At 51.4% G+C, this 13,826-nt stretch overlaps 1 protein-coding gene across 1 annotated transcript; it reads right to left on the reverse strand.

Annotated features, from left to right (window-relative positions):
* Positions 1-3,929: 3,929 nt before the first annotated feature.
* KRT84 (keratin 84) lies at positions 3,930-10,697 on the reverse strand. The gene is given in 10 exon segments (XM_060025969.1): positions 3,930-4,217; positions 4,219-4,409; positions 5,069-5,321; positions 5,825-5,950; positions 6,079-6,243; positions 7,162-7,257; positions 7,732-7,792; positions 8,391-8,599; positions 9,839-10,367; positions 10,669-10,697. Coding segments are annotated over 10 exon segments (1,947 nt in total).
* Positions 10,698-13,826: the final 3,129 nt, after the last annotated feature.

Below are 13,826 nucleotides of genomic sequence, written 5' to 3' on the forward strand. Positions count from 1 at the left end.
TGGCTCAGCAGGCAGCTCGCTAAATGCCCTTTCCAGGGCTGCCCGGTTAACTGCAATTCGCCTCCTCCACACCCGCTTGTCCTGGGTGCTGGCATTCATCATGCTCTTTGGTCCTGTCCCATTGTGCTCCCCCCACCTTTTGAAAGCCACACCCAGTGTCAGAATGTCCACTCGAAAACCCGTGGCCCTCCCATAATTTAAAATACTCCCGAGAGGCCACTTTTTCCAGGAAGTCTTCAAGCGCTAATTGGCTGAGAGAGGTTTCCTACTCCACCCTGGCAGCTTCCATGACTCCCTTTGAATCTGCTCCATTCCTGGAGTCCCTCTCCTGCGGCTCCCCAGAGGCCTCACCGCTCATACTCACACCCACGGCTGATGCTCCATCCTCCTCCCGCATGTTGCCTAAGCTGGGATGCCTGCTGGGGGCACACGTGCTCTTCCACCCACCAGGCACTCACTACCTGCCTTCCCTTCTGCTCTCTCTACTGTGCTTAAAATCCCCCTGCCCCTAGGAGGGCTTCCTGGATTTGTCCAAAGATGGGAGAGCGCTGATACCTTCTCGTCTTGCCCTACGTGTCCTTAGAGCTGCCTGTTGACCCGGCTGACTAGTTCTCTGGGATTGACCCTGAGAGCTCCCATGGGCCTGTCCTGATCAGGGCCTTGGTAGCTGCCCACACAGTTCATTCAATTTGGGCATCTGCCCTCATCTCTGCCGGTCTTTTCCACAATTTTATTATGCGTCCAGATCTACGCCACCTCCTGATGCTGGGACACAGTTCTTGAAGGGTCTTTTAGCCCCGTGACACTTCCTCTGGCTTTTGCAAGACTTGGGTGTGACTCAGAGACCCTATGTGAGAGGAGTGAGGTCAGAGCCACAGAGAGGCGTTGGATGAACACCAGACCCTCCCAAGCGCATCTGGGGCTGGGCCCCTCATCCAGATGGCAAAGCCGCTCCCTGGGCCACCCCATCTTTCCTCTCACGGGCTTCCCTGCCAGGAACTCTAGACTCTCCTCCCGAACCCTGTCCACATGCCTTCCTGCAGGCAGCTTTCTCTCATGGCTTTGCTGTTTCCTGTGGCTATTCTGGGCCAGAGCAGATGCTCAGTAAATACAGAGCCTCAAATTTCAAAATTGGACCATATTAATGGTTTTGAAATTTTCTTCCTCTCCTCCTCCTCTACCTCCTCCCCCTCCCTTACCCTCCCTCATCTTCTTCTCTTCCTTCATCTCCTTCTCTTCTTCTTTAGCAGTAGAACCATTTCCCTAAATCTTAGGAGGAAAACAGCTATATAAACCTGCCTGTCTATCTGTCTATCTGTCTGTCTGTCTGTCTGTCTGTCTATCTATCCAGCTATACAAACAGATAAGATGGACATGATGGGGCTTCTCTGGTGGTGCAGTGGTTGGGAGCCCGCCTGCCGGTGCAGGGGACACGGGTTCGGGCCCTGGTCTGGGAGGATCCCACGTGCTGCGGAGCGGCTGGGCCCGTGCGCCACAACTACTGAGCCTGAGCTCTGGAGCCCACGAGCCACAGCTGCTGAGCCGGCGTGCCTACAGCCCGTGCTCTGCGGTGGGAGGGGCCCCCACAATGAGAGGCTCGCGCGCAGCAAGGAAAAGTAGTCCCTGCTTGCCACAACTAGAGAGGGCCTGCGCACAGCAATTAAGACCCAACAGCAGCCAAAAATAAATAAATAAATTTATTAAAAAAAAAAAGATGGACATGCTGGTCTCTGCTTGCCCTGCCCACCCCCACTCCAGTGATCCCCTTAAGACACTGAGCTGTGTCACTCCTCTGCTCAAATGCCCCGATAATTCTCCATTTCACTCAAAGTAAAAAAAGAAAGAAAAAAAAAAGTCCTAATGATGCACCGCCTGTCCCTGTTGTTACAGTTCTTACCTTATCCCCTTGCTCTCGTCACCCACACCGGCCTCCCTCTGCTCCTCAGACACACCTGGCCCACTCCTGACTCAGGGCCTTTGCACTGACTGGCCCTTCTGCCCTGAATGCTGTTCCCTCCGCCACATGGCCTGCTCCGTTGCCACCTGTGGCTCTTTGCCCAAACGTCACTACTCAAACAGTCTTCTCTGGCATTTCTTTTAAAAATGGCAACCTGCCTTCTCCCTCCCAGAGCGTTCTCCATCCAGCTTATCCTGCTCTGATCTATTTCTTTGTTCCATAACACTCAACACCTTCTAGCACACCCTATAATTGGCCTGTCTGTTCTATTTCTTGATGATTATCAGTCTTTCCTCTCACCCCAAAATAAACTCCATGGAAGCAGGATTTTTGTCCATCTTGTTCATTGATGGTTCCCAAGCACTTGGAACAGTGTTGGGGATAGAGTAAGTGCCCAGTAAATACTTGCTGACTGAATGACTGTGTAAATGAATGGATGTCTTGGATACTTTAAATGTTTTATGTGTGGCATTAAATGCCACTGATGGGAAACTCTGGCCCTTGAGTCCTGAGAAGCGCACTTAGTTTGAGAACCATGGCGCTCAGAGCCCTCCATGGCTCTTTCCTGATTCAAGCCTGTGGTTTTCTGAGCATCTGTGGGAACCCAGGCTGACAGAGACACAGGATGGTGAAAACAGTGCTGTGCTGGGCTGGTGAGTGAGGGGGTGGATTTCTTTTCCTAAAGTTGCTATTCAGTGTTGCAATGTTTGTGTCCTAAACACAGTTTTGGAGAAAACAATTTGTTTTTAAAAGACTCCCCTCTCATAGCACAGGGAACTGTACTCAATATTTTGTAATAAACTATAAGGGAAAATAATCTGAAAAGGAATATTTATATATATATTTGTATATAGAAATGAGTCTCTGTGCTGTACACCTGAAACTAACACGATATTGTAAATCAACTATACGTCAATTAAAAAAAAAACTTAGGGAAATTGATTTAAAAAAAAAAAGGAAAAAAAACGAAACAAAAAACTCCCCTCTCCCTCCGCAAAATCCTATTGCGGGAGTGCTTTGAAAATGCCCTGGTGCGGTGTCTCCAGGGAAGTTGGTGGCCAGCAGAGGGCAGCAAAGCCCCACAGGCAGCCCCGCAGAGGCTCAGTCCTGGTTGCCGGAGCTGGAGAGGCTAGGGAGTCGCCTGCCTGCGGATCAGAGCTGGCGCTTCAGTGCAGACGCAGGAAACAGTCCGCTGACACTTCGGTATCCACCCTTGTTTGGTCCTGGAGTGGTTGAGCTGCTGAACACAGCTCTTCTCCATTAGTAGTAAAACTAGAACCACCACCACCATCACCATCAAAACAGTAGCAACCGGTGTTGTGCATCACTGTGGAGGCAAGCTCCCCCGTCCCCAGTGTGATTGGGAAAGAAAGGCCAGAGTCCTAGTGATGCTAGCTTGGCAAGTTTATTGAAATCCCAGCAACACAAAGAGCAGTACAGACAGGCACCCACCCCAGCCCAGGACTCCCTGGAGCATGCAGACATAAACCCCCCTGCAGTGAACAGAGCTGGGCCTCCCTCACACCACCAGCAGGGGCGTGGAGTGTTGCAGGGTCCATCTCTCTACCAGCACTCACCCACCTCGTGGACTCGCATGCCAGGGTTACACCAACACCCCAGGAAGAGAAGCAGCTAGGACCTATGCCGCTCAGAGAAGAACCATCTCTGGGATCGCTTGGCCCACCCAAAACGGTGGATCCTTCTGGGTCAGGAAGAGAAGGAAAGGACCTTCTCCTGCCAGGGAAAGGAAGGGGAGGGAAGCAGAAGACGGTGGCTTGAGGACACCTGCTGTGTGGACAGCCAGCTCTCCATTCTCTAAGTTAATCCAAAGCTAGGACCAACATGCTGATTTTTGTAATTGTATTGAATCTGCATTTCTTGAGGTCTTTGGGCTGGGTGGTGAGGAGTGACCCAAAGGAAGGAAATTGGGAGTCAGGGAGAGGCCAGTCCGCTGGGGCTGTGGATGGAGCGTTTAGGTGGTGAAAAAAAATCCCCCCAGAGGACACAGGCCAGGCAGAGCAGCCCTCGGCTTCTTGGCAGGATGGGTACCTAGAGCGCCCTCGGCCCAGAGTCCGGGCACTTTGGGGACAGAAGCAGAAGCCGTGGAGATGGTTCTTCCTGGTTGGTGGCTGGTCGGCGCTCGGCTCGAGGTGGTGGTGGACACGAAGCGGACGCTGCAACCGCGGCTGCTGAAGCCGCCCTCGGTGGGCAGCGGGCAGGGGACGCTGGGGGCGCAGGTCTCGCCCACAAGCACGGAGCTCCTCTCCCTGGAAGCCCGCGCTCAGCGGGTCCCCACCGCCCACGACCTGGGCCCCGCCCACGTTCGAGCTGCAGAAGCCGCTGGACCGGTTGCTGCTGCGGCCCGAGATGGTGACCCCGCCGCCGGAGAGGCTGCAGGTGGTGACCAGAGGCTCGGGCCCGCACACCGGGCCGCCCCGGGAGCTGCTCACCGCTGTGGGAGGATGAAACCCTCAGTGAGGCTGCCTCATCCTCCCCCTCCCACTGGGGGTGGGGGGAGGGACGGGCGGTGGCATCAGGGGAAGTGGCCTGGGTCCGAGTAGTTCCTACTGTCTACATAGTCAGTACCCACTTTTCCCTTCTCTTGTCTGGGTGTCTCAAAGGCTGTGACTCCACTGAAGTCAAACATTCGGACTAAAATGGAAGAATTCAGCCAGTTCCCCAGGTGTTGGCCTATAGCCATAAGTCCACCACCATTTATATACGGCCAAAGTCAGGTTGGGTTGAGTGAGGCGGGTAGCGATCTGGATTACCCAGCAGCTGCGTCAGTAGCTTGCATGAAGCCACAGGGCTTCTCTCTTCCAATGATATCATGCTCCTTGGCGGTCCCCACATTGCCCATCAAAAAGGTAGTCCTGGGCTCCCCTGGTGGCGCAGTGGTTGAGAGTCCCCCTGCCAATGCAGGGGACACGGGTTCGTGCCCCGGTCCGGGAGGATCCCGCATGCCGCGGAGCGGCTGGGCCCGTGAGCCGTGGCCGCTGGGCCTGCGCGTCCGGAGCCTGTGCTCCACAGCGGGAGATGCCACAACAGTGAGAGGCCCGCCTACCGCAAAAAAAAAAAAAAAAAAAAAGGTAGTCCTTCGTTCCTCCTGACCCACTCCCACCTGCTGCACTGAGAGCACTTAGTGGCTCTCCTCGCCTTCCAGCAGGCGCTTATAGGTGGCGACCTCGATGTCCAGGGCCAGCTTGACATTCATCTCCTCCTGGTACTCCTTCAGCTGCCGTGCCATGTCCTGCTTGGCCTGCTGCAGGGCAGCCTCCAGCTCCGCCAGCTTGCACTTGGCGTCGCTGAGGGCTGCCTCGCCCCACTGCTCTGCCTCGGCCACAGCGGCCTCCAGCTTGCAGTGCTGGGGGGAGGGCAGTTTGCAGGTGGGCTTTGGCAGGGACTAGGGGATCCTCAGGTCAGACTAGAAACTCTGCCCCCTGTGAGTGGGCACATGGCATGGTGCTAAGCCAGGGGTGGAGCCTGTGGGGGATGCTTCCCCAGGGATTGTCATCCTGTAGTTTGACGTCAGCAGGGAGCAGAACATTGCTTATCTTCCATTTCTATCCTCACTGATTTTGCACTTACTGATTTCTGCTGCTCTAAGACCAATGGGGTCCAGAGAGTAAAGCCGTTCTTTCTGCCTCACCTGCCCCTCTAAGTCAGCCCCAGGTCTTTCCTTCTACATGGGAGACTCTTTCCCTGGTTCCACATTTTCCTCCCCCAGGAAGTCTTCCTGGACTAATTCTTTTATTCCTCTGTTTCTGGGTCCTGGTGGCCTCCCCCACATCTTCAGACTTGGGCTCCCCAAAGCTTGGGGCCCTGCCTGTCCTCCCTGTGGGGCTTTCTCTCCTTTCTTTCGCCCACCTGAGCCTTGGCGTGCTCGATCTCTGCCTTCAGCCTCTGGATCAGGTGGGTCAGCTCATTGATCTCATCCCGAGTGTTACGCAGGTTGTCACAGTGTTGGCCAGCTGTCACCCGCATCTCCTCATACTGGCGGGTGGGGGAGAAAGGGGTATTCCGAGGGCTTGAAGATTGGGTCAAGATCACAGCCCACTTTGTCATCCATGAGTCTGACCCCAGGGCTGCCTACACCCTTTCCCCAGTGCCCTCCTGCCCACCTTGGTCTGGTACCAGGCCTCTGCATCAGCCCGACTGCGCCTGGCAGTCTCTTCATACTGGGCCTTGATATCGGCGATGATCCCATCAAAGTTCAGGTCCCGGCTGTTGTCTATCTTCACGATGACCGAGGTCTCAGAGATGTGTGACTGCAGCAACTGGATTTCCTGTGTTGTAGGATCAGCGAGACAGATGGGTTCAGAGTCCCGTCAGTGGCTGGGGCTCTGCCACAGGGTCCCCAGGATGTGGAGTCGGGGGAGAGAGCATTGCTTGTTTGTTCAGAGCACAGCGATGGGGCAGATCATCCAAACCAAAAGCAAAGAAAAAGAGGTGGCCCAGAACCGTTTCAGTTTGACTTTAAACCCTTGTTATACACTAGGAGACATTCCTTTAACATCTTAACTTCTTAGGTGACTATTAAAACCATGGGAGCCTAAGGACTTGGCGGAGAGGAGCGAGACCATGCTAAAGCTTAGACTTTCTTTGGTTTATCCACACAGTGGCTGTGCCAGTCTGGATCATTGAGAGCTGGTCTAGGACGTGGTGGTCTAGGAATTCCTATATCCCACGTCCTTAATAGAACCAGGGGTGGGGCTGGGGGAGGGCTGGGAACTGGCCTGCAAGGTGAGGGCCCCAGAGAGAGCTTTCTTCAGCCTTTCCACTCAGAGCCAGCCATTTAGCTCTGATTGGGATCGTTCCAGACCAAACAGAAGCAAAAGATCGCTAGTTCATTTGACTAATTAGGTAACACAATTTTTCTTACATCTCCTAGAAAATCAGTTTTCCAGGGTCTTCTCATCAGTAGATAGGAAGTGACATTCCTAGACCCCAGTCTTTAGATTGGTCAACAGAAGTTGGCTCATGGATCCAAGGAGCTGATTCACAGACCTGAGTCAGGCTGCCGAGAAGCCTGCTCCCCTTACCTTCTCCGCTTGTACATGCATCAACTATAGAGGATATAGATTTGATGGGAGGAAAGAGGTATGATACCAAAGGTTAGAAAATACACTAGTTCAGTGAATCCCCCAGGGAGTCCAGACCACACACTGAGCTCCTTGGATAGCTCAGAGGGGATGACCCCTTACCGCCATGTGTAGGGTTTTCAGGAAGTTGATATCCTGAGTTAAGGTATTCACGTTGGCCTCTAGATCAGACTTATTTGAGAAAGCTGTATCCACATCCTGTATCAAAGAGAGAAGGATAAAATGCTCATTATTTGCGCACTGTTTAACCTCACCGCCTTGGCGGGTTCTGGAGGTGGGTGGGAAGACCAGGCCAGTTCCCACAGGGCCAGGCCAAGTGGGACAGATGGGAAAGTCATTGGGTGGAAATACAGCTTAGTGACTCTTGTTCTTCTCCCTTATATAGCATGAAACCCCCAGGGATGCTGGACATTTTCTGATGCTTATTTAGAGGCAAGAAGAGTCTGGATAATCCAAGACTCTTCAAATGTCGTCCCTTCAGACCTCTGCTCTCATGAAGACCCAATCCTAAGTCACTGGAAGCCAAGTCAGAACTTCGAAGGGAAGCGGTTGTGACCTTAGGGGGTCCACTGTGTGCGAGTATTCACAGGGCTGTCCGGGCAGTGTCCTGGAGTTGCGAGAACATTTGTCTGTCTGGAGGAGAAGTTTGCCTGGGCCTGTTGCTCTCCTTACCTTCTTCAGAGCCACAGACTCATTCTCAGCGTTGGCCAGGAGTTCCACCTCCTCTTCATATGTGGATGATAAGGATGAAGAGGGTGAGTTCTCACTCTGAACTGAGAGCCGATTACTCCCAGCTCCCCAGTTATCACCTCTTGTGACCTCTCTGCTCCGTCCAGGAGCCTGGCTCCCTGCATGTTTTCATCCACTCTGTCCCATCTTTAAGACCTTTTATGAGTCCACAGCCCTTGGTTTCTCCGAATCCCTTTTACTTTCTCAAATTGGATGTGGGGTCTGAAAATCTGGTCCTTTGCTGTGCTCCTCTGCTGGAAAAGCCTTAGGGTCATTGCACTTAGAGGAAGTAGGACCTTATTTGTGGCTGGACTTAGGCACTGTTCTCAAAATCAGAGAGTTTCTTTTCCTGGGGTCAACTCACCCATGCTCACAGACAGGATTAGGGACAACCATGCCCAATTCCAAGTCTCCTTTCTCCTCAGGACCCATGGAGGGCCTCCTCCTCCCATACATATCACATCCCCACCCCTGTCTTCAGGCTGGGAATTGAAACCAGCATTCAACCCTGATCCTTCCGGCAGCTCTCATCCAAGATTGGCTGCTGCTCTGGGGACCAGCCCGTGTCCATCCTAGGTCAGTGCAGTCCAGCAGCCACTCACTTCTTCTTGAAACCCTCAGGGACATCCTGCACGTTGTTCCTCTCAGCCTCCAGCCGGGCCCGTTCGCTGTTCACTACGTCCAGCTGTCTCTGCAGGTTGGTGATGTAGTTCTTGAAGAGGGGTTCCAGGTTGCTCCTGGCATATTTCTGATCTTGGAGGAAGTTCCACTTGGTCTCTAGGAGCTTATTCTGCTGTTCCAGGAACCGCACCTAAATCCACAGGGGCAAAGACATGGCAATTGAAGTGCTTGATATAGTCACCTGTATGTCAACGTTGCTCAGATGGCCAGAGGTGACTTAAACCTGTGGTGACATCGTTCCCCCCTCTGTTGAATTTAGCTCCTCCTCTAACTCAGTAGAATCTGCAGAGCAGGTCTGCGACCCCTCCTCGTGCTCAACCAGGCTTATCTACAAACAGAAGCTTTGGAACCAAAGCTCTTCAACCATTTCCCTTTCAACCCTCTGAGAAAGGTGAGGGCTGGTTCACTGGTAAGCTGGAGATCGATTCTACCTGAGCTGGGGTTTGCCTATATCTGAAAACTGATTTCAGCCATCCCTAGCAGGGAATGAGGAGCAGAGTAAAGTACATTGGGCTGGGATGTGGTATTAGGAGGTGGGAATTCTCAGGTCATAATTCATACCCATCACCTCAGAAATTCCATCAGCTGAGACTTATAGAGCTGGAGGGGAACATAGAGGCCATTTGCTCCAACCCCTCATTTCGGAGTGAAATGAAGCTCACAGAGGTGAGTTTCCAATCTCAGACACAATAGAGCATCCCCACTTCATGGAGACATGGTCTGGGGTTTGGGGCTGTGTCAGTTCCACCTCTCTGTTCTTCTCATCAGCCTGAAGACCAGTGACCACCAGTGGTCATTCCCTACTGTTTCCCTCAATCTAGGTGACTCAGCTGAATCTGGATATCCCAGGTGGGGGAAGGGTATGAATTCTTTGCTTTGTACAAAAATTACTCAACTCCATTCTCCATTTCTTTAAGCCTGAGTAGGTGTGGCCACTCAGCCTCAGAAACCATGGAAACTTGAAAGAGAGCATGAGGATCTCAAAGGATAAAACCTCTTAAACCTGTACCAGCCAACAGCTGGTGGAGGTGTTAGTGTTTCTAGCCTGTTTGGGAGACATTTCTAAGCGACTAGGTGGTAGGTCTTAGTTTGTTCAGATGTCTTCAGATTTGGCTGGATGTTCCTCCTTCCCCCAGAAGACACCACCACTGTCTTAATCTATCCCTCTATGCAGTGCTTCCTTGGGCTCGTCCTGGCTCCGCAGCAGAGTGACCCAGAAATCATACCGCCATGCTTTTGGCTGGTGCCTGAAGGATCTGGGCTCAAGGTCGACGCCCTAGGTCTGGACCCGTTCTTCTTAAGGGAAAGAACATCTCAATGCATTTAGCTCGCATCCTCCCAGACCCAGAGGTTGAGCTGTCATAAGTACCTTGTCGATGAAGGAGGCAAATTTGTTGTTGAGGGTCTCAATTTGCTCCTTCTCATCCCTCTTCACCCTCTGGGCATTAGGGTCAACCTCCAGGCTGAGGTGGGTCAGCAGGCTCTGGTTAACAGTCACTGCTGTGATGGACGGGGCTGCTGGCCCTCCAGCTCCTCCAACTTGGTAGCCAAAGCCAGGGCCGCCGAAGCCATGGCCGAGGCCACTGCCAGCTCCAAACTCCAGACCAGCACCACTCCCATCACCAAAGCCAAAGGCCATCCCACTGCCAGAACCAAGGCCAACTCCGTAGCGGATGGGCCGAGGGCACACAGCTACTATCCGGGGTGAGCACGATCCAAACCTGATGACACTCCGACTGCCGAAGCTGCTAAGACCCTGGAAGCGGGGCCCACTCCTGCAGGAGACAGAGCTGGCCCGGAAGTGGTTCAGGTTCTGGGGGGGCATTGCTGAGCAAGAGCTGAAGCTGCCCACACGGCGACCAGAGCTGACTGTCGGAGCGGCAAGGTGTAACGGTGTCCTGGGTGAGAGGCGAGCAGCGACTGCAGAGCAGGGGGAGCCGGAGCTGGGAGGCCCTCTGAGGCCGGTGGAGCCCTCTAAGCACTTTATGTGTGTGGGGATCTGAGGATTGGCCCCCTAAAAATGGAAAAAGCCATTTGGAAGCATTTATGAGCTTGGGTAGTTAGCAGAAAATCTTCCAGCCTGTAACCTCCTTCCCAATGAGCTAGTCTCAGACACACCTATTTTCCTCAGAATCAGGGCCATAACATCAAACCTATAAACATTAAAAACATATAAACACGTAAACATTATGGTCCTACTTTTTCCACAAGTCCACCACTATTGCCATTATGGGGACCTTAATTTGCTTTGGTCATAAATCCAATAGAATTTCCACAGTAAGCGTGGCTAACCACCAGAAAGTTAGGATGGTAACTGCTCCAGCAAGAGGCTGCAAGGGATGCAGCTATACAGATAACCCCCTCAATAGATGGGGGTGTGCAGAAGACAGGCAGGGTTTTCATAGCCCTAAGTAAGAAATGATATGGTGAGAATACAGTTTGTTGCATTCCTGTAGATGGATTAAATAGTCCAAAAACATTTTGCAGTGTTTTATCTAACCTTTATGATCTGATTTGACCGTTTACATAAAAATTGAATCGTCACTAAAGCTCATTTGGGGTAGTGTAGATACATGTCTGATTTGAGACACTCAAAGGAGATCCATTCATTCATACGTTCATTTATTCATTTGACAATTACCAGTTACTCTCGCTCAGGTAATGTGCTTGGTGCCGAGGGTACAGAGATAAAAAGACGGTCTCTATCCTCCTGGTGTTGGGGGGAGATTAATCTTGAGGACTTCTACCAACCAATACTTTTGTGGCATAGTTTGAGGCCAAAATTATGTATGATTTGGCCGTGTATCTGTGTGGAAAGTTAACCACATGATTTTGAGCCCCCACAATACACATTAGGGCTGATCTATAGTCCTGCCTATGCGGGTTCCTTGCATTATTGATGAATCTTTGGTTAGGAGGGAGAGAAACCAAGCAATAAGCATCTGGGTAGGAAATGAAAAGTTCTAAGTCACTGGCTATCATTATCATTGTTAATCAATATCGCAGGTATTTCAGGACCCAGAGACAGATGTTTGCCTTTTCTATTCTAGAGAGTGACATGATTTGTCCTACTCGTCTGTGCCTGGGGAAACTTGTGCTTGACTACATGCTCACTTGGGATTCTACTTGGAAGGGGATATGTGCTTTTCTCTGGAGCTAACCATCTCAGGTCTTCACTATTTTCTTCCTTCCCAATCTCTATATCTTTGATTTCTTTTTCTTGTCTTACTGCATTAGCTAGGACTTCCAGTTTGATGTTGAAAAGCAGTGGTGAGAGGGGGCATCTTTGCCTTATTCCTGATTTTTGGTGGGAAATCTTCAAGTTTCTTACCATTAAGTACAATGTTAGCTGTAGTTTTTTTGTAGATATATATATTTTTTGTCAAGTTGAGGAAGTTTTCCTCTGTTCCTAGTTTACTACTGTTTTATACAGACCCAGCTATCAGGTGTATGTCTAAAGGGAGAAGCAGAAAAATAATAATAACACAATACTTCTTGTGAAGGTTGCAAGTGACCTCCAGGTTGCTAAAATCACTGGTCCATTCCCAGCTCTCATTTCACTTAGCAGGATTTGACATAGTTGATCATTCCCTTTTCCTTAAAACAATTTCTTCTTTTGGTTTCCAGACACCACATTCTCCTGATTTTCTATACATATTACTGACTGCTTCTTTTCAGTTTTCTCAACCAGTTTATCCTCATATCCCCGACCTCTACACACCACAGCATCATTGGGCTCAGCCCTTGTACCTGTTCATGTCTTTATCTATACTTGTTCACTTCATGACAGCATACAGCCTCATGCCTTAAATACCATCTTTGCACTGATGACTGCCAAGGTGTATCTCTATCCCGGGCATCCCTTCTGTGCCCCACATGTATATATATATATATATACACACACACATATATATATATATTTATGGTACGTGGGCCTCTCACTGTTGTGGCCTCTACCTTTGCGGAGCACAGACTCCGGAGGCGCAGGCTCAGCGGCCATGGCTCACGGGCCCAGCCGCTCCACGGCATGTGGGATCCTCCCGGACCGGGGCACGAACCCGCGTCCCCTACCTCGGCAGGCGGACTCTCAACCACTGCGCCACCAGGGAAGCCCCCACATCTCTACTTGGATATCGATTAGTATCTCAGCCTTCATCTATCCAAAGCTGTTCTCCCGATTGATTGTTCCTATGAAATATGTTCCACTTGCCAGGCTCACTATCCCTGTAGTGGCTCAGGCCAAAAATGTGGGAGTCATCCTTTATTCCTCAGCTTTTTCCATATCGCACATTCAATCCATTGGCAAGTCCTACCTGCAAAATATACCTGGACTCCTACTACTTCTCATCACCCCACTGCTACCATATTGGTCCGAGCCCATCACTCCTCACAGGGTCTATTGAAGTCTCCTTCCAGCTAGTCACCCTGCTTCCTCCTTTGCCCCCTCTGACTTTCCTTAACACCGTAGTCAGAAGGGTCCTTTAAAAACATGTCAGATCATGCCATTTCTAAGCTCATATGCCTCTGGTGGTTTCCCATCCCACTCAGAGTAAATGCCATACAGGACTCTACCTAGTCTGCTCTCCTCTTTCACTGACCTCACTTCCCTGTATCCGTCCTACTGCTTACCCTGCTCCAGCCACCCTGGCCTCCTGTGTGTCCATCAGACAGGCAGGAAAACTCCTACTCAGAGGCCTTCCCATTTGTTGTTGTTGTTGTTGTTGTTGTTGTTTTTCTGCTGGGAACTCTTTTCCTGCAAATGGCTACATGGCCGGGTCCCTCAACTCTTCCAGTTCTTTGCTCATGGGTTGCCCCCTCCTTAAAGCCCCCTCCCCTGTGTACTCTCTATTCCCCCTCCCCGCTTCCTCTTCTCCTTAGCAGTGCTTACAGTCTGAGGTCCTTTCCTGCATGGGTTTGCCTGTTTATCACCTGTCTTCCCAGGCTGGAATATAAGCTCCAGGAGGCAGGCACTGTTGTGTGTTTTTTTCCTCCTCTGTGTCTCCTGCTTAGGATAGCGGGGACATGTGGGAGGCATGCTATATGGTTTTGTTGAATGAATGAAGACACCGCAAAGATTAAAAGCAGGAGGAAAAAGGGAGAAAGGACAGGGGGTGAAAGAAGAGGAATTTGGGCATTTGGCTTTGTAAGTATTTCAGGAAGAGGAGACTCTAGTCTCCAAAATGGACAGGAATGACCCTGAGGAGGATGGTGCAGAAATCCAAGAGCTCAGTTTGCCCTCCAGCTCCAGCCTCTTGGGGTGTGAGCCTGGCTGCTTGGAGGAAAGGGCATCCCCCTCCACTGAGGCCAGGCAAGGGGATCCAGGTGACTGGGAAGGGGATGGGGGACCCCTGTGGAGG

This window comes from Delphinus delphis, chromosome 11, assembly GCF_949987515.2.
Source record: "Delphinus delphis chromosome 11, mDelDel1.2, whole genome shotgun sequence".
NCBI classification, from domain to species: Eukaryota; Metazoa; Chordata; class Mammalia; order Artiodactyla; family Delphinidae; genus Delphinus; species Delphinus delphis.